The 25,801-nt window shown below is 53.7% G+C and overlaps 1 protein-coding gene across 5 annotated transcripts in view; it reads right to left on the bottom strand.

The window, feature by feature from the left end:
- Nucleotides 1–25,801, bottom strand: part of SIK3 (SIK family kinase 3) — an 87,464-nt gene that overhangs the window by 1,630 nt on the left and 60,033 nt on the right. For 2 of the 5 annotated variants that reach the window (XM_075723240.1, XM_075723238.1), the window contains 18 exons: nt 22,539–22,663; nt 21,562–21,685; nt 20,259–20,377; nt 19,764–19,874; nt 19,454–19,597; nt 18,783–18,863; nt 18,561–18,670; nt 17,579–17,732; nt 16,920–17,075; nt 16,280–16,350; nt 12,510–12,653; nt 9,172–9,322; nt 8,251–8,376; nt 7,864–7,949; nt 7,051–7,160; nt 6,168–6,525; nt 4,299–5,176; nt 371–534 (listed from right to left, as the gene is read on the bottom strand). In XM_075723240.1, coding sequence (XP_075579355.1) covers nt 371–534; nt 4,299–5,176; nt 6,168–6,525; nt 7,051–7,160; nt 7,864–7,949; nt 8,251–8,376; nt 9,172–9,322; nt 12,510–12,653; nt 16,280–16,350; nt 16,920–17,075; nt 17,579–17,732; nt 18,561–18,670; nt 18,783–18,863; nt 19,454–19,597; nt 19,764–19,874; nt 20,259–20,377; nt 21,562–21,685; nt 22,539–22,663 — 3,212 coding nt within the window. The remainder of the gene's footprint in view (nt 1–370; nt 535–4,298; nt 5,177–6,167; nt 6,526–7,050; nt 7,161–7,863; nt 7,950–8,250; nt 8,377–9,171; nt 9,323–12,509; nt 12,654–16,279; nt 16,351–16,919; nt 17,076–17,578; nt 17,733–18,560; nt 18,671–18,782; nt 18,864–19,453; nt 19,598–19,763; nt 19,875–20,258; nt 20,378–21,561; nt 21,686–22,538; nt 22,664–25,801) is intronic. The other 3 variants (XM_075723241.1, XM_075723242.1, XM_075723239.1) reach the window with 3 other exon arrangements.

The raw sequence follows: 25,801 nt of genomic DNA, 5'->3' as shown, positions 1-25,801 counted from the left end.
AAGGTCTGGGCTGCCAGGGCCAGCTCGTTTAGCAGCACTGCAAAACCGCGAGCTGGGCTCGGTGTGTCCGCAAAGCCCTCCAGGGCCAGAGCCAGGCCTGGGGCAGCGCAGGCCGCCTCACCAGAAGGACCCTGGGGGAAAAAGAAGGGATGCCACGGCTACAGCAGCCAGCCCTGGGGAAAACCATGAGCAAAGGAGGAGCACCTCCCTGCCAGTCTCCACGAAAACGTTTTTGGTGTTAAGCACAGGGGATGGACTGACGCGTCCCCCCGCTGCCTTGCCTATGCGGCACCTCGTACGTAACCCACGCGCGTGAAGGAAGCTCTGCGCTGCCTTAAGCCCCGCCAGGCACAGGCTTCTTCAAACCTACGTAGGCATCATCGCTGTTCTGAATGGTGTGATGTCTCTGCAGGGTCCTGGGCCGCGGGTGCTCGCTGGAGGCGGGTCGCACAGGGTAGCCCAGTCCGTTGTGGTCAGGCACCTGCATCGCTTGGCCGGGGGAGCTCCTGTCCATACAGTTCCCTACGATGGATTCTTAAAAATCAGACAAGACAGAAAAACGACAGGTTAGCGCAAGGAACCCGCAGCTCTTGGCGACGCGTGCCACCGACAAAACGCGGGTCTGAGATGCGACGGCACAAACAAATGCTCGCCGCTGGTGGGGCAGCGTGCTGCTGGCCGGGTGGAAAGGGGCCCCTGGCTGCTCTCATTGAAGCGATACAGCACCCAAGCCCCCCGATGGCACTTGGGCAGGCTTCCCCCCCCAGCACTGAGATCCCAAAGATCCCAGAAGATCTCAATGCCAGCTGCCTCCAATCAGGTCTACAAAAGCAGCCTAAAATTGGGGGGGACGGGGGCAGAAGCACCACAGCACAGGACGCAGACCTTTCCTGACCGTCTCCCAGCACGGCCGCCCTCCCCTCGAGCCCGAGCTCACCCTCCTCCCCGCGTTGCCCACATCGTTACACAAGAGCAGAGGGAGAAGAGACTCCCCGGCCTCCACCACGGGATGTGCTAGCAGGGCCCCTTGGCAATTGTAAGCAACATTATCTTGCTGGAAGAGTTGGCCAGGATGTTCGCTTTTATCAGATGACTTCTCCCTGCCCTCCTACAATCTGGCTGTAGGAGTGCATGAGTGTTCTGCCTGGCAAAGTCCATCTGCACCGCAAGCTCTTATGACCGAGGGTAAAGGCTACATTCCTATCGAGCAAAACTTCTTGTCATCAAGTACACGATGTTTTGGATAAAGTCCTGAGGTAGGGAGAAGCCTATTGTTGGGCCCGATGCATGTAAACAGCTCACTCCTGGCGAGTAGTCCTGCAGAGCACAAACACGCAGCCGCAAGGGCTAGGGAGCTGCCCTGAAATGACACAGCTGCAGGTAGATCCCCCGGCCGGCCGGAGCTATCGGCTTTTATGGGGCTTTGGCTAGCGGGAAGCAATCTCCTGCTGTGCCGGAACACCACACCTCCTGGCTGGGACTGCAACTGCCAGATGCCAGAAAGATGCTCCCCAAAGAGACCTGTCCGTAAAGAGATCCCATCCCCGGCACAGTCCGCCACCCGAGCTCTCCACGCCGCTCCCGGGCACGCAAGCACAGCTAGCGCGCTGCTCCCAATGCCCTTCCTCCCTCAGAGACACGGCAGTCCTGCAGGAACCCTGTCCCGGGGCAGTCGGGGATGCAGCCGGCCTCCCCCTTCTTTTGCACAACCGTGGGGTTACGTGCGGTTAACAGCTTTCCCGGAAAAGCGAGAAGGAAAACATGAGGTAACAGATGTTGGCGGAGCAGTGCCACCCACACACTGCTCGGGACGCCGCTCCAACTGTGGGAACAGTTGTTTGGGCCGGCAGCCCGCTTCTCCAGCTCTACAAACAGCCCCGGTGCAGAAGCGCTCCTGCAGCCAGGCCCAGCAGCGAGCCCCCGGCACCAGCCCCTGCGCCGCAGGTGACCGGGCACGGGGGGACGAGTCCCCCCGGCCTGGAACAGCCCCGACCCAAAAGACAACCCCACGCTTCCCATCGCCGGGGATGCAGCTGAGGCCGCAGGGGCAGGCCGGCCTGAACTCGCGCTCCTTTCCTCGCCCTCAGCCCGCTCCAGCAGCGGGAAAGCCTTTCATCCCCGCATCCACAGGGCCCGGGGCTCCTGTGCCAGGCGGCCTTTGTGTCGGCGCGGCATGTGACGCTGGCACCGCGGGCAGGGCCGCCGGCGCCAGCTCAGCTCCTTCGGTGCCGAGGCGAGGCAGGTTTCCCATGGGCAGCATTCCCAGCCCTGTGACGGCTAGGTTGGAGCAAAACTGGAGCAGAGCTGTTCAAGGGTGGTGTAGTCACAACCTAAACACAGACTTGGTCGACGCTCTCACGGTCTCCGGCTGCCATCTCCGGCAGATGCTCGGCAGACAAGCCAGGGCTTTTTGATTGGGGTCAACACGCTCCCTCGGAAGGCACAAACGCTCCCGAGCCGCTGCAAAGTTACGTCCCGCTCTAGGGAGAGCACGCTTGGTGAGCTGGGGCAGAAGAGAAGATACCCCCCGCCTCGAGAGAAGCTGCGGCCTCTTAATGCAGCACAGGGAAAACAGTGGGAAAACCCAGGGATGCAGCTGAGAGAGCCCAGCCGCCAGCACCAGCGCTCAAAGAGAGGAGCCACGCTCAGCCGGGGCAAGGCTCCCCGCTCGCCCCTCGGTGCATGGCGTGCTTGGGAACGCCGGAGCTGCGCTACGCGCCAGCGTGCTAGCGGCACGTACGCCGAGGTTTTGCAGGATTTAATTGTAGGTGAGGGTACCTAGGCAGCTTAGATGGCAAATCTGCCTGGAACCGAAGCGGCACAGGCCTGATTCCAAGTGGGTTACTGAAGCCAGGAGGAAGGCAGCGCGAGCGGTTGCATCTCAGGACATAGTTTACTACGTGAGCCCTCCAAACAGCCCTGTCAGAAGGGCTTACACAACGCTATTTGTAAACATTTACTTGCTTTTACTCATTTACGAAGTCTTGGAGTCTAAAGTCCTTTTCCCTTGTGTAACCGGTTCTAGCACCATCAGTACAGGGGCAGAAATGCAGCTTCCAACTTCAGTAAACCTCGTTGTTCGTCTAACGGTCTACGGCGCTCAGACGCAAGCTCACGATTCGGTACAGAACACACCTCCAGAGCTTCCACCCTCCGCTTAACCTGTGGCGATTCCCCCCCCTTTCACGCTTCAAGCACCGCAGGGAAATTGAGGTGCAAGGGCAAACACATCGGTAATCCAAAACGTAAGACGACCTCAGAAAAGCCGTGCCCTGTCCCTACCCCCTGCCCGCGCTCTGGGGGGCCAGGGCTTGGCGCGCCCGCTCTGCCCGCTGAGCCAGTCTGTTCCAACCCAGTACTTTCCCAACAAACCCGTGCTGTGTCCCCAGACAAAGCCCTGCCTCCTGTGCCCTGGACGCCGCTCCTCCGCAACAGGGTCCTCTGCCGAGGGCAAGCTGATGGCTTCAGACCAGCGCAACTCCGTCCTGCAGTGAATACTGATCCACCCGGCTCAGGCTGGAAAGCCTCTCTTCAAAGCCCTCTTAGCAAGGGGCTGGGACGGTGTTTTTCGTACAAAGCAGGCCTGTAATTACAGTTCAGGCAGGAATTTCTCTTACAGCGCACCGCTGCCAACGCAGCCACCAAGGAGCAGAGGCGCAACTGCTTCCAACTAGCAGAAAAGGTCTTCAGACGCTAACGGCAAGTTTAAACTCGCTTGCTTCAGAATCAACCCCTTCCAGTTCAAGCAGGGCTAGAGCCTCGCTGCTGCTTCCCAAAGCGCCAGAGGAGCTGCTGCGAGGCGGCCTCGGCCGCAAGATGTTTACCACCGCTCTCACTCTGCATGCTTGTGGAAGCCGTAGCAATGCCAGGACTCGAGGGTCTGTTCTTGAGAGAAGGAACTTGGGGGTACGCTAGTAACTTAACTGTTTCTAGCCTGCTGTTTACACCGGCTGGGGAACTTCACCACCAAGAATAAGTCAACAGCAGGCAGCACCCCTGAAAAGATGGCAGAATGCTGGGACCTGCTCTTTACCTGCCTGCAGAAGTAGGTCAGCTTCCAAAGAGAATCAGCCGGTTGGGTTCCCTTCTTATTTAATGCTGTTTATTAGAGAGACTATGCCTGCAATTGACCCGAGGCCACAAAAGCCAAGAAGAATCTAGGTAATTCCACGCTATGCAAAATATGTCACGAAGCCCTTGCCGTGCTGGGTAGAGGCGGCGTCCTCCGGCAGGAAGGCAAGCGGCACGCGGCCAGCACGGCGGAGCGTTTCAGCTACGCGAGCGGTGGGAAGCCTTACCTCTGCTGGGCACCTTATTCCTACTGAATCCAGCAGCCGCGGGCTGATGTCTGTATTGATGCGTCCCCAACTCCTGCGCGTGATTAGCAGTTCCTAGCAAAGATTCTGGGTCCCCGTGCCCTCCTGCATTTACGAGCAGAGGGGTCTCGTGGCAACCTTTGGTCAATGTGTTTGAACTCTTACTGTCTGGAAAGCTGTCCCTGGCACCCTCGCACGCGCAGTCCTCCTCCATGCTCTCCGAATGGAACAGGGCTGGCTGGTGTACGTATCCGTGCGGCGGCACTGACGCAGGTACCTGCTGGATACATTCTTGCGCCCTGATTTTTAAGAGATGCTGGGGGCTGTTCTGCGGGTGGTACGCGTCAGCGCTCTGATAAGGCAAAGACAACGACTGGCGCTCCGAGAGGTTCTGTCCCACGCTGGTGCCCATATTCCCAGCATCCCCTTGACTCATATGCCTGAACAACTCTTGAAATTCTTGCTGCTGCTGCTGCTGCTGCCGCCGTTTGATGAGCTGTGCAAATTCTGCCTGGGGCAGCCGCATGTCCGTGTGCCCCGTGAGCGAGTGCCGGGGAGAAAGCAGTCCCTGGAGGATGTGCGGTACCTGCTGGTGTCGGCTGTAGTCGGGAGGCGTTGGGGACAACAGTGCTTGCTGTAGTGCCGATGCAGTGTAGTGCTGCTGTTGCTGATGTGCGTTCTGAGGGAAACTGGGATACTGGTCGAGCTGCGGGACTTTCAGAGCTTGCTGAGCTGGAGGAAACCCAACTCCTCCCGCGGGGCTGTAGTTGCTGGGGGAAACGCGAGGCTGCTCTGGGAACAGGTGGGGGTGTAAGTGCACCTGGTCGTAGTTGGCGGGGGGATACCTGCTCACGTTCAGGCTGTGAAGAACAGAAAAGGACAAGTGACTGCACGGCAGCAGCTCCGGCTCGGCGGGGCGTGCCGGGCTGCCTTCATAGAATCATCGAATCGTTTAGGTTGGAAAAGACCTTTCAGATCATCCAATCCAACCATTAACCTAAAATTACCAAGTCCACCACTAAACCAATTAAGGGGAGAGTCATAATTTCATGTTTCCTGGCTTGGCAGCTGGATTATTTTTGAATGAAAGTAAAAACTAGGAATCATTAAGGTTGGAAAGGACCTCTAAGATCATCAGTCCAACCATCAACCCAACCCCGCCATGCCCACTAAACCATGGCCCAATGCGCCACGTCTGCCCGTTTTCTGAACACTTCCAGGGATGGGGACTCCACCACATCTCTGGGCAGCCTGTTCCAACGCTCGACCACTCTTTCCGTGAAGAAATTTTTCCTAATATCCAATCTAAACCTCCCCTGATGCAGCTTGAGGCCATTTCCTCTCGTCCTATTGCTAACTAGTTGGGAGAAGAGACCAACACCCATCTTGCTACACCCTCCTTTCAGGCAGTTGTAGAGAGCGATAAGGTCTCCCCTGAGCTTCTCCAGACTAAACAACCCCCAGTTCCCTCAGCCGCTCCCCATCAGACCTGTGGTCTAGAGCCTTCACCACCTTCATTGCCCTTCTCTGGACACGCTCCAGCACCTCAATGTCTTTCTTGTACAAGACGACGACAGCCCACTCTTTGCTGGTCCAGAGGCAGAGCAAGCTGCTTCTGGGCAGGAGGTGCTCCCTAAGCCACGCGGCACAGCAGCCCCACAGGCTCCCAGAGCCCTGACCCGGCTCGGGGACCACTTCCCAGGGACAGGGAGACGGCTCACTCCTCGAAACCAGCACAGCACAGCCCCAGGCCGGCGAGGAAACCGCGTCTCAGCCTGAGACGTCTGCCCCAGCTTCCTCCTCCCCACTCCCAGCTGGGGGAAGCGGCGCAGAGGCGGCCGGCGGCCTTACCTGTGCGACTCGGCGCTGTCGGCGCTGAGCTGCTTGGACAGCTGCCTGTGGCCGTAGGTGAGGGAGGCCATCAGGTTAGCGCGGTGCTGCATCTGGATCTGGTTGGCGCCGGGGCTGATGGGCATGCCCCGCGCGTGGGAGGACATGCCCTGCCCGGCCACCGAGGCCCCTTGCAGGAGGTTGTTGCTGACCATGTCGCCGGGCTCCTGCACTTGGATAGTGACCTGCTGAGGCTGCGACTGCTGCTGCAGGCCCAGGCACGTCAGCCCCATGTTCGGGGGAGGGGAACAGTTACCGGACTGCGGGAAGATTGTGTTGTGGGACGGCAGCCCTTGGAACTGGGACTGGGAGGCGGCACCTACAAGGAACAAAGACCCTCAGCACCCGCGCCAGCCTGCGGCGAGGGTCGGGAGCGAGATCTGCCCCACACGGGAGCTGCTGCTCTTCTGGGCCACGCTGGGAGTCCCAGCCACGTGCCTGCGGGTGGCGAGGAGCGCTACTCCCGACCGCTCCGTCACGCTGCGCCAGCGTGCAAAGGTCACGGCTAGAGCCCCTTGCACAGAAAGAGAAACAAAGCGGAGTTGACAGCGATTTGCATAAACCCGAGAATATCAGCCCTTCCTCCCCAACCCCCGGGAGCGATAAGTAAGGATCTTGTGACAAGAAACCCAACAGCACATTCCAGCTGGCAGCTCCTCGCAAGCTCTCGGTAACACCAGCCCTTGCTGCCAGATGGAGAATCTTTTACATCATCATCAAACCGCGCGAGGACTGGGCCGCAGGGGGAACCGAAGCCCCCGGCACCCCCGCACGCTGTTTTCCCCGGAGGTTTGATAGGACCGTCCGGGAGCGCAGATGGCTCAAGTAAACTGTCAGCACTTACCGTGGGGCTGGAGCACGCTGCTGCTCACAGGAGGTGGGCTGCTGTTTGGTTGCCTGAAGAGATGGTTATTAGGGTGGTTCGGGGGCGGGCTGGATGGCTGAATCCGTAACCTACGCAGAGAAACAAGCATCATGCTTTTCATCGTGCCTGCTCCCAATTAAAATGCCTTTTCAACTGCAAGAGCTGACGCCAAGTGCCGTGTTTCTGTTGTTTTAAATAAACACCATAAAGCCCTTGTTTGGGATCCCAAACTCTTTACAGCGTGGCTTCTCTTCCAAGAGACACCCAACTTCCCTAAGTCACACGGGTAGCGAGCATAAGCCGGTGGCTACAACAGAAACCCAGGGACAAGGGAGGGCACCGCAGGCTCGCCTCCTGACTCACCGTGCCCGGTGAGAAACCTTCCTTTCTCCTCTCCCATAATTCAGCCTGCCTCACCTACAGGTCAGGGTGCCGAAGCCAAGGGCGGTTACCTAACCAAAAGCCTGAAAAGGTGCGAGACATACAGCAGCAGCTCTGAGCAGAAAGCACGAGAGAAACCGGCTACTGAAGGTAATGCGTTTTTAAGCCAGTCAAAAGGCAGAACTGTCAATCATCTGTTCAAAGCCGATTTCTGCCTTTGAATCATGTTTCTCTGCTTCCAAAAGTCCTTCAGACGGAATCCGGCTAAAAGGACCAGGCACGTTCGCCTGGCAACTGGCTACGCCATTCTAACTTTATACTCTTCCGACTCTCCTAAGTGCGTTAGCTCACCCCTGGGCTCAAGTAAGCGTAAAACCCATTCCCAGAGCTTTACTAAACCAATTTCTTTACCTCTGAAGCTGGTGAGTGAGCAGAGCTGGCTGGTTTTCACACGGAGCTTGCAAGGGTGGAGATGGCTGGGGTGGCCGGATACAGTCCTGAACCAGGCACCAGAAGAAAACAAGAAGCGTTCGCAATCGATAATGTCTCAACCAGTAAATTTAGAAAATGCTGACTGGTGAAGTAGGACGTATCCAGATTCACCAAATACTCAATCCCTGACTGCAGCTCTGGCTATTGCAGCAGCTGTGCAAACTTGACCGCTGAAGCCCTTCAGGCTTGCTTCTCATTACAGCAAGCCCAGCAATCTACCCTCCTCAATCCCACCGGGAGTTGTATCTGCAGCAATGCAGGAAAACACAGTTAAGACTTCAGAAGGTCTGGCTCGGGCTCCCGTACCTGAATCTGCTGATGAAGGATCTGATGGTGCTGCTCCTGCTGGTACAACATGTGCTGCTGCTGTGTCTTCTCCAGCGTCCTCTCGTCCATGTGCCCACCATACATCTTCTGAAGCTGCTCGCACTCCTATAACGAATCCAACACACCCTCTAAGCGGCCTCTTTGTGCATGGCACACTTGCTGTGTGCACCCTCTGCAGCCTACCCGTTTGAAAAAGCCAGTAAAGAAAGCCCAATCCATTTAATTTGACAGAATCAGGTGTGTGATAAGATGGCTAGCTCAAGCCTTAGACAACAGAAAAGAAATGGATGCGCATGACACCAAGCTGGTACCACTGCGTTCCCTTAAAAATGCAAGCACAAAGCTCTAGTAATGATAACTTTGAGGTGACAAGAGCATCTCATATTTCTACCGCGTTGCAAGGCCAAAGTCCTGTCCTGGGGCCAAATCCCACTCAAGCCATCGATAAGACATGCACTGGCTGTGTAGGGAATCGCATACAAAACGTTCCAAGCTCTGGCGGTAGGAGCTGCCCTTTTCCCGGGACACCCTGGAACAGCCCCAAAACTTTGCTGCCGCAAGAACTGTGGGAGAGCAGCAGCTCTGACAGGGCCGGTGGGACCCGTGAGGGCAGGCGGAACAGCCCACGCGCGGGCACAGCACGTGGTTTGCTCCCCAGAAAGAGGGGCTGGAAGCCCCCAGTGCTCCCGGCGTGCAGGTGAACAGCACGTGCATTTAGAGGACACTCGGCAGGGTTGCTGCAGGCACACGGAGGGGAACAGCTCCTCAGCCGGAAAGCCACTGTGTGTCCGCAGCCACTAGCGGTAAAGATTTCACCTTTTGCTTCCTGACGCTGCAAGGCAGAGACAATAAAAAGCCCTTGCAGAGGCTCTTTTGAGGCCCCCCACCCCTCCCTTTTACCTGCTGAAGCTGTTTGATGCTACTGTTATTGCCCATCTTCTCCAGGTGGGCTTTGAAAGCCTGGATGCTGGCAGCACCATCAGAAAAGCGCCGAACCGGGGAGAAGCGTTCGGTGGGGAGGTGCAGAGTATTTGAGTCCTTGTAAATAGAACTGAACACATGGGGAAGTGGGTTAGCGATGCCAGCTAAAAAACAAACTCCGGTACAGAGACATTTAATTTACACCAGCCGTGCCAAGTTCTACCTGCCCACTCACCCAGAATCAATCATGTTTTAGATCAAGAAATAAAGTGCCATCGTCACCGTGAACAGGAAACAGGATTACCGAGCATCCTCGGTGCCTGGGCAGATAGATGTGTTTTAAGGTTGGAGACGACTCAGCCACAAACCAGATTCCAGATGGGCAGCAACCCATTGTCCATCCGTACGGATGCATCGATCCCTCAGATGGAAAAGGTTTACAGAAACCACTCAGCAGCCTAAAAAGGTAAATTCGCCTCTTCAGTAGCCCCTTCCTGAGCCTTCCCGCTCCCCAGGGCCCCTGACTACAGCTGATGCCTGTGGAAAACAGGAGGGGCACACGGAGAAAGGAGCCTGACGTGTTCTGTGGCCTCTGAGCAGGGAGGGGGGCTGGCATCCGTGCTTAGAGATGCAGCGAATTAAAAAAAAGGGGGCAGGAACGTAACTCTGCACAGTAGGGGAAATCTTTCTAATGCATTAACCGAGCTGTCACTTCACATCCAGAGACTCCCAGTTGCCTGGATGCTTGGCACTGGGCCACCAGAATGGGTACATTTGAAAAGCAGACATAGCCAGTACTGAGGCAACTCTGCCCAAAGAGCTACAAGCACTTTCCCTTCACAATGAGGTTTCTTCTTCACCATCAGAGGGAGCCAGATTTTTTTTTCAGGAGCTGATCTCTCCCAAAGTTGGGGCTCCTCATTATCCGCGTCAAGCACTAAGCTCCCGCCCGGCCATTAGGTGCAACCTGTGTTATCATTAGCAAAGCTAGCTTTCCGTACACACCTCACAACGTGCCTTACAACAAACAGAATCGGGTCTCTCTGCCTGCCCTGATGGTTTCTGTGCAAATGCCATCTATAAACCCAGCAAACAACACTTAACGGCGCAGGCTCCAACCGCGGCCTTTGTCTGCGAGAAGGCCACGGAGGTGCGGTCTTTACGGCACCTCCGACACCCTGGCGCTAAACCCAACGGGAGCCCATCTGGCCGCACACCGGTGCGGTCCCGAACGGCGTGACTGCGGGCACGTTGCTGCCGTGGCTACTCTGAACACGGCTCTTTACTGAAGCCTTTTCCAAGAAGTGAAACTATTTCTCCTGGAGAGGCTCGCCCTTATCGGAGGGTGACTGATGCTGGACCGTTTCCAGCACGCTGGGTTTGGTTCCTGTCACTTGGTCTGCCTTAGCAGGATGTACTTCAGTTTCTGTAGATGACACACAACTTTCTTCCAAGGACAGAGCCCTGCCCCTGCCTTTTGATGCTATCCCATCCATCATCCTGATCCCTCTCCTGTTGTGTTGATGGAAAGCAGAAGCCACAGATAAAACTACGCTGAGGCTCCCAAACCCGTTAGCATCACCGGCTTGCCCCTGTGGCAAGGGCTTCGTGCTCAAATTAACACACCTCTCCATCAGGACTGAGGCAGAACTGTACCACCTTGTACAATTGTCGTACTTCAGTTCCGCTTTCAGCTACTAAGTTATCGTGACCAAAACCGGGTGCTACGTAAGAAGATGGCTTAAAATATGTTAAGTACTAAAATAAAACCCACCTGCCATTCAGTAACTGAGGGCTGTTTACGTGGTGACACAAGACTGCTAATGGTTTCTGTGCCATGTGTGTCTTGGACACAACACGGGGCAATCTCTTCAGGCCACGGTCAGATGAAGTTTCCGTGATTTCAAAGGTAAAACATGAGGCAGGCTCACAGCGCATTACGACACCAGGGTGGAATGAGCAGATACCACCCTGTTCGTGATGCAACAGCCTCAGGACTCCAAAGCCAAGAGGCAGAGGAGTATTTACAGGCTAAGTGTGTTTTAACAGTCTTGTTTTAAAAAAAAAAAAAAAAAATCAATTCCTGCAGCACGTGAGGGACCCAGCTTACCTTTACAATTTGAAGCAATCCTTAAAGCAGGACACAGCACATTCTGGTTGTTTTGCAAGCTGCACTCCTCTTCCTATCAAGCTGTGACCCTAGAAATCTTTCCCCTCCTCCTCTTCCCATCCCCCAAGCACCTCTGTGAGGGAGTAACTTCAGGGTATAGAGGTGCTTATCTTGGTTTTTCTGGAGTTCCAGCGTGGCACTAGCACTGTCTCAGTCTGCTCAGAGTTCACCTGTCTGTGCTGATTACATCAGTGCTCAGCTCAGCAGGTATCTGGCTACAATAAAAAGCGCTTTGTGAAGCTTGCCAGAGTGAGCTGGCTGAAAGACTGAACGCGAGCACGATCTAGCCTGGTAGGCGACTGCTCTCTCAACAGTCGAGGCCGACAGGCAGCAAACTCTGCACTTGGCAGCTGGTTTGCACCTCTCAGCACAGAGGTTCAGAGCGCCGGTTTTTAAGCTCCCTCTGTGGCGTTAGCATCGCCGGTTTGCCCCTGTGGCAAGGACTCCGTGTCAAATTAACACACCTCTCCACCAGGACTGCCCCACCTGCACATTTTGAGTGGGTCCTATCTGCAGAGGTTCCCTCTTTCCCAGACACCGTGATTTGTTTTCTTCCCACCCCGGCTTCCTTTCCCCACATCATTCCCATCAGGGGTTCAGATCAGAAATAACATGACTCTTGAGGAGCTTTGCAAAGAGACTTTGCAGTCAAAACACACAACTCTGGTGCAGAACAGTGAGGTTTTTAAGCTCTGGCGTAGATGACTCTTGGTGCAGTCTTTTGCCTGCGTCTGCCTCTAAAAACGTTCTGTAGAAAATCTGCTATCTGCTGCTACCTTGACGCCTACCATTACAACAGAGAAAAGCTTTCCTCTAAAATGAATAGCTTATTCCCAACCCTTATGTGACGGCAGCCATTCTGGCAAATCATCTCCAGCCACAAAAACGGCACTGGAGGGGAAGAGCCAGCTGATTCCTGCCCCAGCCTTGCTTGTATCCGCAGGCACGGAGCCCGCGCCGGCGCAGAACTCCAGCGTCCCCAGCGCGGTCAGACACCCTCCGCTCTGTGGGTCTGGTTTTCATACTTGTTCCTCTCCTCCTCCTCACCCCTCCCTGCCAAGCAGGATGTCCTCAGTGCTCCATTCAGACGACATCTGAGCAGGTTTCCTGGCGCAAAGCTGCCCGAACGGCCGGTGCCATTACTCACCGGTGCTGATCGGGTACCAGGTGTGGAGCCCAAGCCCGGGGTCGGAAGGACTGCTGTCCTAGCTGCCTCTGCAAGTCTGGAGGGATTTCAGCTGTAGGGTTGGTCATTGCCAGAGTGTGCCTTTTTGACCTATTTGCCAAGTATCTGCAACAAGCAGGAGCACATTTTATAAGAGACTGATGGGAGTACTCCAAAAACAGGGAGCGTTAGATAATCCAGAGTAAATGGGAAGGAAGAGTGCTTGCTGCAGTGCTCAGAACCAACCGGGGAGAGGCACGCCACGGACAAGCTGCCCGTGCCCGTCACATCACTGGCTCTTCAGCGCTTAGGGGACACGTGTAGGTTCAGCTGCTTGTGTGCTACTGCCAGCCTCAGAAAGAAAGAGCAGCCGTTTGCTCTTCCCAGCAGGGAAAGCCACGTTTCATCTCAAGGGGAATGCCGGTATATCCCTTTGGGAATACCCAGGTGACTCCCGGCCCTCAGCGTGGACTCACTCCACCACAGCAGGTCTGCCTCCCTCTCCCAAGGCCCCAGTGAGCCACAGGGAAGCCTGCTGCATGCATGGAGCCAAGAGACGAGTCACAGATAATCCTAGCAAGAGCCGGCCGGAGAACGGGCGCAGAGCAGAGCTGCTGCTCAGCTGCGCCCTTGCAGGATGGCCTTTGCACTTCAGACCTACCCTGGGTCGCCTGGGGCCCAGCCGTGAGCAGCGGCCAGCTTGTCACGGCAGGGGAAGGGTGCACGAGGGCCACCCCACCAGAGATTACGGGTGGGGAGAGCCTCCGGCTGCCTGGGGAGCAGGAGGAAGGGCGCTGGGCCAGGGAGGGTGCTCAGCCCGGTCCACGTGCGCCATCTAGTCCCTGCTCCGCTCCCCGGGGAATCGGGAATCGCCCAGCGATGCGCAGGGCAAAGCCGGCGAGGGGAAGCGAGCAGGCAGCAGCTTAAACCAAAGCCCCCTCTGCACTGGAACTAAGAGACTTCAGTTCTTTTGCAAACCCTCTGAAGGCCGGGGGAGCGCGCAGGGCAAAACTAGGAGCCTCTGCTTTCGCAAGGATGCGACGAAGGGCCACACAGCTCCGACAGCTGCTGCCCTGAACCGCTGGTTACTGGCTGCAGCGATGCTCAGAGCAGCCGGGGCCACAGAGCCAGAAGAGATAACGAACGAAGCGCCTACCCGGGACGCCCTGGCTTGTGACAAGCAGAGGGGCTAGCGCTTTACCCGCTCAAGGCCAGGTGGGATGAATGCCCGCTCACGAACTCAACTATTTCTCCTCTTGTGAGCCAGCAGCAATGAGGCAGCTGCGTTAACTGTGACAAAGATCACTTGGCCAGCGACACCAGGGACGCTAACAGGGGATTATCACCTTCACTCCTTCCCCCTGCTAAGGCTCCCTGCAACTTCAACCAGTGAAGCACAGAAGGGCAGCAAGCAATAAAGTTGTTGCCTCCTCCAGACCCAGCCTCTCTTCACTAGCTACTGAAGCCACTTAAGCAGAAGACAGCAAGTTAACAGAATGAAGAGTGCTTAGCATTGTGGTAACTTGCCAAAGCCTGTGCCATTAGCTGTTTAAGAATCATTTGATGCAGACGGGGAAAGTTTCCCAAAGAGCTTTACGGTTGCGGTTTGCGAAGACCATTTTATTTCAGACCTCCAGGGAACAATCCAATCATGAGCTATAACAGTGTTTCGGGTGGAAGAAAGTTTCCCAAAGCTCAAAGGAGATGTGACTGTTCCCTGGAACAGAGAAAAGACCATGCTCTGTTTTCAAGGTCAGATTAAGAAGGGCAAAAACTGCTCACTAGTGGCTGCATACAGCACATTTGGAGCCGTGTTCTGAGAAGCTAAATATTTGCATCTCTCCCTGATGCTAATGCTATTTACCCTTCTACTCTGATGACTACTGACATGTTGCAACATAAGGGGGCGGAGAGCTCGTTAACACACAACCTGAACGGGGCTTCTTCTGGGCCATCTGGTGGAAGAAGAACAAGTGGCATGAAGGGACTCAGGGCAGCACTGTCGAGAGCAGCAAAGTGACCTACGGCTCCAAGGAGACTTGCCTTTCAGCGGGACCTGAACCTTTCAGCAGCTTGCAACCTACAAAATACTGCACATGGGTTTCAAAATGTTTCCAGCTGAGCTAATGCTTTAACTTAAAAGACTCAACTGAAACCTTAGGTTTTAGAATAGGAGAGGTGAAAATCTGGCCAGGTAGGATGTCCAGGCATCTCCTTGCCAAGAATCAGACTTATCCGATTTGCACAGTCAGAAAGACTGTCTACCATCCGAGGTGTTGTCAGTGGACCTTACGGGCCCTAAATTACAGCTTTTAATAGCTAGGCAGCAGAGCTGTGTAACGGAGTCTGTGCTCCTGAGCCCTGCAAGGGAGGACAGCACACAGACAGGGTGCAGCAGCTTAACAGGGGCTGAACGCAGCCTGCAGTGCCTGGAGGTGCACGCTCTTCACCTGCTCAACACTGCGACTTTGCCTCAATTTCTTTCATCGTGCTCCCCCGCAGCTGGGGCAGGCCATGAGTGCGTACCTTCCCAGCACCGCGGCTCAGTGGATGAACAGCAGCTCGTGAAGCTGGAAAATACTGCGAGCGTGAGCAAAGATGCGGGCCGTGAAGAACTAGAGTATAAGGCTACGCAGAAAACACAAGATGTGCTCTGCTGAAGGGCCGTGTCAGCTACGGTAGGGCTGGAAGCGAGATCTTTCGCAGGTAGCAGCTTTGGCTTTCTTCTAAGCTCAGGTAGGCAAAAGGAGTCTCAGCGCACACTCTGCACAATCTGTCACTGTGCACACCCACTGTTCAAATCCCTGCTTCGCTCCGGAGCGCTGAAAGGAGAAGAGCTGGCAAAGGCTCCGGGCTACGACCTCCGCCCACCCCAGGGTTCCTCTGCCTGCAACCAACCCCCAGTTTGAATCCTTCTCCCAAGCGCAGCCCCCGAGGGGACGCTACCTTGCTCCAGGTGGTGGCCTGTACAAACTTGGGGGGAATCCAGAAAACTTTTCGAGTTTGAGGTAAGAAGCAGGAGCACTCCGTAACCACACCCACCACACGTAGTGCACCAGCTGGTTAGCAGAGAAGAAACTACGCAAAAGCCACTAAGAAAATGTTAGCAAGGACACGGTTAGTGTTTTCACGGATTGAGAAAGTACAAGCATATTCTACCCGCTTCCCAGTACGTGTTTGGAGCAGACAAAGAGAACAGAAGTTTCCAGGCTGGTATCTAATAATCCTTTCCTTACTGGAGCAGACTATTTTAAGGCCTACTGCTAAAATTAGAAGCAGGAGGTACCCATATTTCCAGCAAGCTCACTTTAAGGCATCAGAGTTGGATGTTTACTGCGTGTCTTGATACAAAAGCTGCATTGACACCCAAGGCCACAGATGAGATCCTCCTACCTCCATCGCTCAGCAGGGAGGGGTGAATCACTTAGCACTCATTTTGCAGGTTAGTGTGGATTGCATGCTGGTGCACACTAAGCAAAGGAATTTAGCAGTTTCAGAGTTTCTGGAGAACCTACTGCTCACATAGCTACCCATTTCAGGGGGAATCGAGCTTTGTAAGCCCCTAGTAGTGTCAGAGGAGTAACTGCCTACAGTAATCTACACCCACAGAAACTAGAGGAATGTCAAGCCTTCGCTGTAATCAACACCGTTGCCTGTGATGCGGTTGCTCGTGTTTTAATTCTGCTGTGGAACACCACAGGGTGAGCCTCTTTGAGGGTAGTAAGGGCAAATGTTAACAGACTGGGGGTTACCTCTGCACAGCTTCCTGATCTGGCTCCCCGTCGGAGCTCTCCTCATCCACAGGGGTGACAGCTGGGACAGCCTGCAGAGAGAAGAGAAGCCACGAGTTCCAGAAGGCCACCAGCATGGTCCCAGCCGCACAGCAGACACCCGACCTTCCCAAACTGGAATATCTGCCAGCTCCTCCACAGCACCAAGGACCCCTTCCGACATTCCTCCCCCAAACAGAACTGCCTGTACAAGGTTGCCACTTCTTTTGGGGCTACCAGGAAAATTCAGTGATACAAATGCCTCAAGGAAGAATGTACATGAACACCCAAGATGGACGTTTTAGTTTTCCCTATTAGGTCAGCAAAGGAGAAGAAAAGCAACCGTAAAAAAAGAAAATTCACAAACGCTTTGTCAGTTCTGAAGAGGAAAACCACCTCAGCTGCTAGCTACAGCAGGGAGAGCACAGCAACTCTCCTGCAAAGGGACAGAGCACCCTGACGCTCCAGCGAGGGTGAACCTTGGGAAGCAAGCGGGCACACTCCCTGCAGTGCTTCCAGAGTGCTCCTCTGCCTGCTAGGAGCTGGAGGCAGTCACCTCTGCCTGCCGGAGAAGGTATTTATAAACATGCCACCAATTCTCCTCTTTCCTTTTGCTACTTACTGGCGTCATAGTGACGAGCGGGGACGGCCCTCGAGGACGTTTCAGCAGTTGCTGTGCGTGTAACTGGATGTTAGCTCCGCCATCCGATGCCCGCCGCCCCAGAGGGCCCATGCCGTTCAGCAGCTGCAGGGTGGGGGGCTGCAGCAAGGACTGCTCCTGGGAAGCACAGACAGCGCAGTTATTGGCCCCGTAGCGGATCCTTCCGATACCGAGCACTAAGGTCACAAACCCAGACACTGGCATGAGAGAAGACCAGCCTTCTGGGCTTCTGGAGAGAGGAGGGAGTAAATCACAACACCTCAGAGCTGAAGTGGGGCAGAGAGAGGCAGTGTCAGTGGAAGAGTAGGGTTTAACCCTCCATTTCCCTGCGCTCTGCTTTAGTTGCCAGGCAGGCTGCAACCCGCAGCTCCAAAGCCAGGCAGCGCAGTCCTCTTTCTCCCCAGCCCAGTAATTCATTTCATACTGCTGTGTTCTTTCGTTCTTCACCTTTTTAAATAACCAACTAGAATCAGACCTAAAGAGACAGCAAGAGGGCAAGCCTTGAAGCTTATGGAGTCTAAGAAACCAGCAAAATAGAGCGAGCAAGTGCGAGCACCAACGCATCCCCACGTGCCGGTGGGGCACAGACTGCAGCAGGGAGCGCGAGCGCCGGTCAGTACCTTGTACTCCAGCTGACCCGTGGGCTGCAGGTTCTGCCTAGGCAGCACATTGTGCATGAAGTTCACATTCGGAGTCACCTGCAGGAATGGAGCCTGAGGAGCGACACGGGGGAAGCCAGGCAGGAGCTTCTGCAGATCTTCCATGACTTCCGTCCTGTGCAATCACATTTACAGACAGGCAAATTAGCAACGACGTGAAGAGAACCACCCACAGGGCCAGTGAGCTCAGCTTCCCTTCAGAAAAGGCTTCTTACTGCTCTGGAAAACAGTAGTAGCCAAGCCACTCTTTGGTTTTCGTTTGTCCTTTTTTCCCCTCCAAGCTGAGATTTGCCAGAAGTAGCTCTTTGCATTAACCTCGATCACATTTATCACAAAAAAAACTTCAGCCAGGACACAACAGCAGTGCAGCCTGGGTGAGAGATTGGCTTGCCCACCAGTCAACACTGCTTAGCTTACACAGAGCTACTCAGGAAGAAGAAAAGGAAAGAATCCCATCCTCATCCTCAGCTGAAATATTAACCAAGTCGTGCAATGGCACTAGGCAGTTTAAAAGATGACTTTTACTAAAGAGATACCTTGAATTTCTTTCTCTAGCTAGCAAAAATGAAGTTTGCAGAAATAACTCCAAGCCGCTCACAGCAGGAGCGGGAAACCAAAGGTTTGATACCAGCTATGATACAGATACATGTGCTCATCACCACCTGGTCTGGCTAGAGTGAAGCAGAGGCCTGGGACCGAGGGGCATGCTGTGAAGTGTATTTATTTCCCAGCCCAGAAACTGGAGACCGCTGACAGCCCAAAAGGTATCAACTCTTCTCTACCACAGAGCCCAGAAGTCCCTTTAAGGCATTAGCCTCTGATCTGCCAATGTAGCACATGAATAAATATCTGCGATATCTCAGAAGGACCCAAGTCATGTGCTAGGAGTAAATCTTCAAGTTCCCTTAATACTCCATCGGGGAGTTGAGCGCCCAATACTAACCGTGGGTCAGCTACTCCAACTGTGTGCCTTCTCATGGAAAGGTAACGGACCAGAGCTTCAGGTGACGGCTCTTCCCCTTCATCGCTGTCCAAGTTCATCGTTCCGTCAGTCTGGGCAGGCAAAACATTGCAGGTGTTGAAATACAGTGTGAGGACCAAGCAAAAGGCTTCAATGCAAGCCCAGGAGAAGAACTTGCAGGGGCCAGCAAGGGGAGTAGCTCACCTCTACAATTTGGTTTTCAGGGTTGATGAGCTGGACTTGTGGCACGTTGATGCTCATGGTATTGCCTGTCTGTTCTGTCTGCTGAGCAGAGATAGCAAAATCAGAAGACATGAAGCTAGCATCTCCTACAACCCCTTTACAAACCCTGCCGGATTAACACCAGTGCGCAGACCTAACCTCCTGGGAATAGGGAGGTTACCCTGGAGCCAGCAAAGACCTGTTTATTCTTAATTCTCAAGAAGTTGCCTCATTTCCCCTCCTCACTTCTGCTCAGGCAGGGTCAGCACCTCTTCCGCTTCCCTTATGACCCGGCCTCTCTTAAAGCAAATACTCATTTCTTGGACAGCAGCACAAATTGAAGAAGCAGCACTGCACAGCAGTCCTAGTCTGCAAACTCTAGCCCCCAACCAGTAACCCTCACCTTGCTGCCTCCTCTGTCACTAAGCTAACATGGGACTTCGTCTGAAGAGCATTCACTAAACCCACAGCCAATGAACAAACTGCTCCTATTCTCAGGCTTACGGCACCCTAAATACACCTGAAGTTCTCGGACAAAGAACGTTTTGACACTCCTGCCGGGATGAGGACACTCACAAGCAAGTCTGAGTTGAGCAGGTACGGGACCAGCCAGCCTTCCAGGGCCGGAAGGACACTATGCAAGCAGGACCCACCTGGATGTTAGCAGAGGTGGGGAAGGTCATGGGCCGTGGCATACTCGGAGATGCTGCAATGCGCAGATTCTTGTGTCTCTTCAGACGGTCGCAGAGCAGGCTGTAGATTGCACTGTAGTGATCATAAGCATCGGCTCTTAATGACTAGAATAGGAAGAGGAAAAAGCGGTCAGTTCTTTTTGTCAAGCAATAAAACACACTCTCTACTGCGCTGAGGTTGCTCAGTTATTAGAGGTGATAAGCAACAAACACGGCCATTTGTTCTCCAGCGTGAGCAGGCAGGACGTGGCTGTCGGCTGTGGTGTCTTACCTGGATTGTGCGCTCCTTGTCCAGCCCCATGTCCGCCATCGCCAGCAACACATCCTCATTCAGCGGCTCCATCTGCCTCTCGGTCTTCAGGTGCTGACACTCTGCTATCAGCTGTAAGAGCACAGACACAGGCTTCAGTGCCGACACTCCCAAAGGCACACTGATGACTCACGGTGCTCTGAAGAACCAACGCGCCAGGCTCCAGCTGCAAGCTGGCATGAGCTTTGAAGGCTGATGGCACACCAATGCAAAAATCTAGTGCCTTAGGCTCTCAACGCCAAGGGGGAAAGATATAAAAATATACGCAGATGAGGAGCGATGCAGAAAGCAAGACCAGGAGGCGCAGAAAGCGGGAAGGTGGCACACCAGCACTCAGAACAAGAGTTCGCAAACAGCCAAAGTGAACACTGCAGCACTACATGCCCGCAGCCCGTTCGCAGCGCGGCAGGCACCGAGCAGACCCAGCTCGTGCACCATCTCGCTTCCGCTTCTCACCCTGTCAAACTCCGCATCAGCCTCCCCGAGCTTCATCCACTTGTGTTTGCAGATCTGCTCCATGGAGAGCCGCTTGCTCGGGTCCAAGACCAGCATGTGGCGGATCAGATGTTCACATTCTGCAAGGGAAGAGAGGGGCTGGGTAACCTGCAGGGAGGGACGCGACTTCTGCAGGAGGCAGCCTCGCGCCTTTTTTCTTTCAAAGCGACGCGCTTCTCTGTAGGAAGTCATACGTAGCAGAAATATTGCTTCTCCTTCTGCACTTCGCACCCGTTCAGTCCCCAACGTGCCACTTTGCTGCAGACATTTGGTTTCCCCAAGCTAGGGGAGAAGCCACCCAGGCCACTGGGCCCCTATGCTGTTTGCCAGAGCCCCTACGTGGCACACTGTCACCCTGTCCCTCGCCGGCGCTGGCCAAGGGACACGGCTGGCTTTTGGGGCTTGAAGGGCAAAGTATCCTCTGAACGCTCCCCACTTAGCAACAGCTCACCGTGAATGATTTCTCCATCGTATTACATGTATGCTGCCACCGTGGGGGACTGCTCAGGCTCTCCCCCGTTTGGGGTGGGATCTAGGCTCACTTTAAAAGCGCCACATGTTTTTAGCAAGCAATTTCTGCACAAACAGACCCTCTTCCTGCACTGGAAGGAGAGTAAAGAAATCAAAGTCTGGATTCAAGAAAGTAAGGCGGCAGGCCAGGAAGCTTTCAGCTGGGAAACTCCACGCAACCCATGCAAAATTATTCCTTAATCTCAGAGCAAGCAAACGAGAGCCTACATATGACTCACTCTTAAGTGAAGCTAGGTTTATCTGAGAATTAATCACACTTTTCAAAACGAAGATTTATTACTAAAGCATTCAGAAGGATTTTTTGCAGAAACAGAACATAAACATTCATCTCTGATGGGGCTGTTGCTGGAAATTCACATGCGTAATGCTGTCCAAAACAGGTATAGTGAAAGCATCTATAGTCCTAAATCACTATTCCATTTTTAGCTTTCACATTTCCCAAAATCTAGAAAGAAAATATCTTTGCTAACGTTTTGCTATCGTTTGCACAGTTATATACATGAAAGCTGAGATTTTAAGTAAGAGTATTTTGGTTTTGAAAATCTAGATTCGGAACTCATTTTAGCTTTCATGACAAACCACCATCCAGCGGATAAGCTTGCTGGCATACCACTTCACTGGCACAAAAATCAACCGGTATACTACAATTTAAGTGCCCAAAGAATCTGTAAGCAGAGACGCGACCAGCGCCTGCGCAGCGCTGCAGGCGCACCGCGGTGCGCGCACCCCTTACCTGTGGACATGAAAAATGGAATGCGAAATTTCCCACTGAGCACCCTCGCCCGCAGGTTCTGCAGCGTGCTCCCGTCGAAGGGCAGAGCACCGCAGACCAGCACGTACAGCACCACGCCGAGACTCTGCGTCCAAAACAAAGGTCACGTCAGCAACGTTAGAGGGAGAGGTTGGGAGACTGCAGTTAATTGTGGTCAATGTCATTTAAACGGAATAAAATAATAATAAAGAAAAAGCAAGTCCCATTGGAAAGGACCTTGTCGACGTCTCAGTCCCAAGCCAGCCCAATTCCTCTGTCCAGCCTAATTTAGGCTTCTTACCAGGCTCAGAAGCCAACTTTAAAGAAGCCCACAGCCCCGCTGCACCACTGCGGCAGGAGGCTCTGGGCAACCTGCACGCCCAGACCAAACACAGCTTCCACCAACTGGCCGCCGGCACGGCCATTTCAAACCCAACTATGCCACCCTTCCCTCCTGCTCCTCTGGCTGGGCTGGCGGAGGTCGGGGAGCCCCGCAAGGAGAAGGGGAGGACAGCAGGCAACCCAAAAGGCAGGGCTGCAGGGCAACGCAGGTTTCGCGTTGCGTGGCTAGTGCCACGGAGGAGACCGTCCCGAGGCTCTGCGCTGAAGTGCTCTCTGCAAAATCCTCGGGGAGCGACACTTGAAGTCGCCTCTTTCAGCTCTGCCAGATCAAGCCCTACCGCAGTAAGTGCTTTGCCATTCAATAGCGATGAAGCAAACCATATCTTTGGGAAACTAAATTAAAATGCATTTCTGGGCAACTAAGATTTTTGGCATCGTGCCTCCCAACGAAGAAAACACACAGCATTGTAGCCAGAATAAAATTCTAAAAGCATTTATCCAAAAAACATTTTTCGCGATATCATGGGCTTTTCTCCGAGACATGTACTAAGTATTCAGGAAGCAAAGCCAAACAAATAGTGCAGAAATGAGATCAAAGAAAGAGGCTGATCGCATACCCAAATGTCAACCTTTGGCCCATCGTATTCCTTTCCTTCAAAGAGCTCTGGAGCAGCGTAGGGAGGACTCCCACACCAGGTTTTAAGCAGCTGACCAGGTGTGAAGATGTTACTGAACCCAAAATCTGAAAGAACAAAGAGCTGATTAGAGGAATGTGATCCGCTCCAACTGTCCTAAACAAATGGCGTTTAAGTAATTTGCCAAGTCTAGTGAAGTCACGTACAATCCCGTAACAAGTAACTGATACACAGGCATCGGAGAAACGAGAGGTAAGAAGAGTAAGAGCAAGGCTGAAACCAGCTGGACGGCGTGCAACTTCTCTCCATACTGAGACAAAAGGAGACCAAGCATTAACAGCGGCACATCTGCTTCATACAGTATAAAACACAGTCCCTCCAAACAACCTGCTGCAAAATACGACGACTTAGGCCTGCTTCACACGCTACAACCGTACTGCTTGTGCTTAGCAGAACACAATGATCTCTCCAAAAGTTTGCCCTTTGCTTTTCAGCCATGTGATTTCCATGCTGGAGTCAATACACCAGCAATCAGATCAAGTAGGGTTGCTTGCAAGTCGGGCGGGTGGTTTGGAACAAGGCTTCCACCTGATATTCAAGAAATCCCACGTAAATCTTGTATGCTAATTTACAACCTTCGGCTTCTCTGATGTCGAGTTTCACAACTTTAGGGCCAAGGCAGCCGCCAGCAAGGACAGAATGCAGGCAACGGGAAAAAGAATGGGAAATTTTGACTTTCCAGAGCGCCCTACATGAGCTGGAAACTTCGGTTATGGTGGGCAGCTCTACGAACCAAGTCAAATCATTCAAAGAGCTAATAATTCCCGAAAAAGAAATTAAAAGGAAGGTCTTAACCTTACGGGCAGTCAACCATCAGCTTACGTGGGCACTAATGCCATTCTCTGCTAATTAACCTGCCACCCCCGGCGCACAGCTGGGACTTGCACTGGAAGGAGAGTAAAGAAATCTGGGTTCAAGAAAAGCAAGCTTTTTCCTCATAAAAAGAAGGAATCCTCATTAATCATTTCTTTGTTTTTCACCTCAATTGGGAAAAAAAGGAAATACTCAGTCCCAGAGAGGCATCTCCACATCCTGCGAACAGGGCATCCTCAGAAGCAAGCTCTGTCAGAAGGAGACGGGCCGCAAACTCTGTCTGCAAACCGCTGCGCCTGTGCTTCTGCTAGAAGTGTGCTGGCAGGAGGCTGAGTGACCTTAATGCACGCGGACGGGGACCCAAGCAACAAGGACATTTTTCATGGCATTTGCACCAGCAGCAGATCCTCACGGCAGGCTTGAGTGAGAAATGCTGGAAAAAACCAAGGGGGGCCAGAAATACTCAGTTTGCAAATTCCAACTGCTTAAACCAAAAAGCATCGTGGCAAAAATACACAGTACAGCGAGGGCCAACACCTCTGTGCAGGAGGCACAGAAAACCCCGCCGGCACTCCGCAGACAATGCCCTAACTGGTGAGTCCGTGCTCCTGCTTGCGATCGCCGCTTTCCTTCCAGGATTTTCCATGACCTAATCTCAGGTGACTCTCCTCTCCTCCTTCCAACAGCTCCTGCAAAACTCAGCAGACCACCTAGCACGGCTTGGCACAGCAGGCACAACAGCTCCTGCTAGCTCAACTCCAGGAGGGTACAGCCAATTTTCCTTCTTCCCATCCCTTCGCAGGGGGCAAAATTCTCAACGGGGAGATGGTTCACGCCTGCGAAGAATACCTGGTGTGGTGCGTTCCTGCGGAAATACCTGGAGTAGAGATGACACTGCTCAAACCCTACCGCAAAGCAGAGAGATGGTAAATGTTCTTTAAAAGCATCATAGTATCAAAACAAGCCAGTTAAGCACCCTTTGGGTTTTTACTGTTGGAAACAAAGTCATCTAAACTTCTAAAACATAAGACCAGTCAGCCTTTGGAGGACTATTTCAGGGAAATAGCAGGCAGCTGCACAATCGTCTTTTCCACCTCTGCATGCTTTTGAGCTGCTCTGCCTCACATTTCAAGCAGGACGCGTAACCAGCAGCAGAGCACGCGAGCGGCAGCGCGCTCTGCGGCGGGAGCGGAGCCGTGCCATGCCAGCTGGCGGCCGCCGCCACCACCCAACAGACATGCAACAGCTGCCTCCTGCAACCTTCTCCGCTTCGCAGGAGCTGCGGGAGGTTGGCCGTCTTTGAAACTTTACCCCTCTTCCACAGGGGGTTGAAATTAGCCCACGGGTCCACGGCTCTTTTTGACAGCGGAAAGGAGGTGGGCAGAGAGAGCAACCCCGCCGAGTCTCTCCTTGGAGAACCAGGCTAGGAGGGCAGAGATGCCGCAAGCACGTTGGTGTTCAACCAGCAGGTCCTGGAGCTCCGGCGGTTACCCCACAGCTGCCCCAGATTTCAGGATGAAAAACCAATCCCTGTGGAGAGCTGCTGCTCTACCCAGCGCTCTCCAGGCTCCGGGTGAGTCACGCTGCTCGTCTCTGCGGGGAGCTGGAGCCAGACGGCTCCGTCGTACACAAAGCGCTGCTCAAAGGCTGGAAACGGCTTCCAGAACCCACCTGCACTGCATGAACTGAGGTCAAGGCTGGGGAAAACAGCAGGCTTTTTAAAAGCCCCCCCAGAAGTTAACGGGGGGGTGGGGGGGATTTGAAAACCCCAAAGCAACAAACAACAAAACAAAATCTAAACCAAACAAAAAGTCCCAAACTACAACTTAAATAAATGTTCTTAAAAACTATGACAAGTCACCCCAGTCCATGGAGACATATAAATCCAAATCCCCAGGGAGTGACCAGGTCTTGTTCCATAAACAGATGCAGAGGGAAAAGGGCATTTTTAAAGAGCGAGGTGAAAGTCACAAAGATGCGATATAGGGAAAATATTTAAAAGAAATGTCTCTGTGCTACAAAAAAAGTGGCCCCAGTCCCTCGCGTTTCCTCAGAGCAGAGCTTCGGGGAGCTGGCTTTAGCATCCGCACAACAGGGACTTTTATCCTCAGAAGGCAAAAGAGCGAGCAGAGTCCTGCAAATGAACGCAAAGCAATGCACAGATCGGATTCCTCTCCGAAGCCATACCCCAGGAAGGCCTGGGTATTCAGCAATAATCGCAACTCCTGGCTGAACTCTCTGACTGGGAGCACAAGCTAACATGGTGCCAGAAGCTACTGACTCAGGCTTTGAGAAGGTACACTGGAGAAAAACCATCCATGGGAAAAATGAGAGCGAGGGTAACAGCGTTTGTATCTTACTGTTTATGGAAA

The sequence above is a fragment of the Pelecanus crispus genome, chromosome 19, assembly GCF_030463565.1.
Source record: "Pelecanus crispus isolate bPelCri1 chromosome 19, bPelCri1.pri, whole genome shotgun sequence".
In the NCBI taxonomy this organism is placed as follows: domain Eukaryota; kingdom Metazoa; phylum Chordata; class Aves; order Pelecaniformes; family Pelecanidae; genus Pelecanus; species Pelecanus crispus.
Note: the sequence above shows the minus strand (reverse complement) of the source record. Positions and strands in the feature narration are given on the sequence as shown.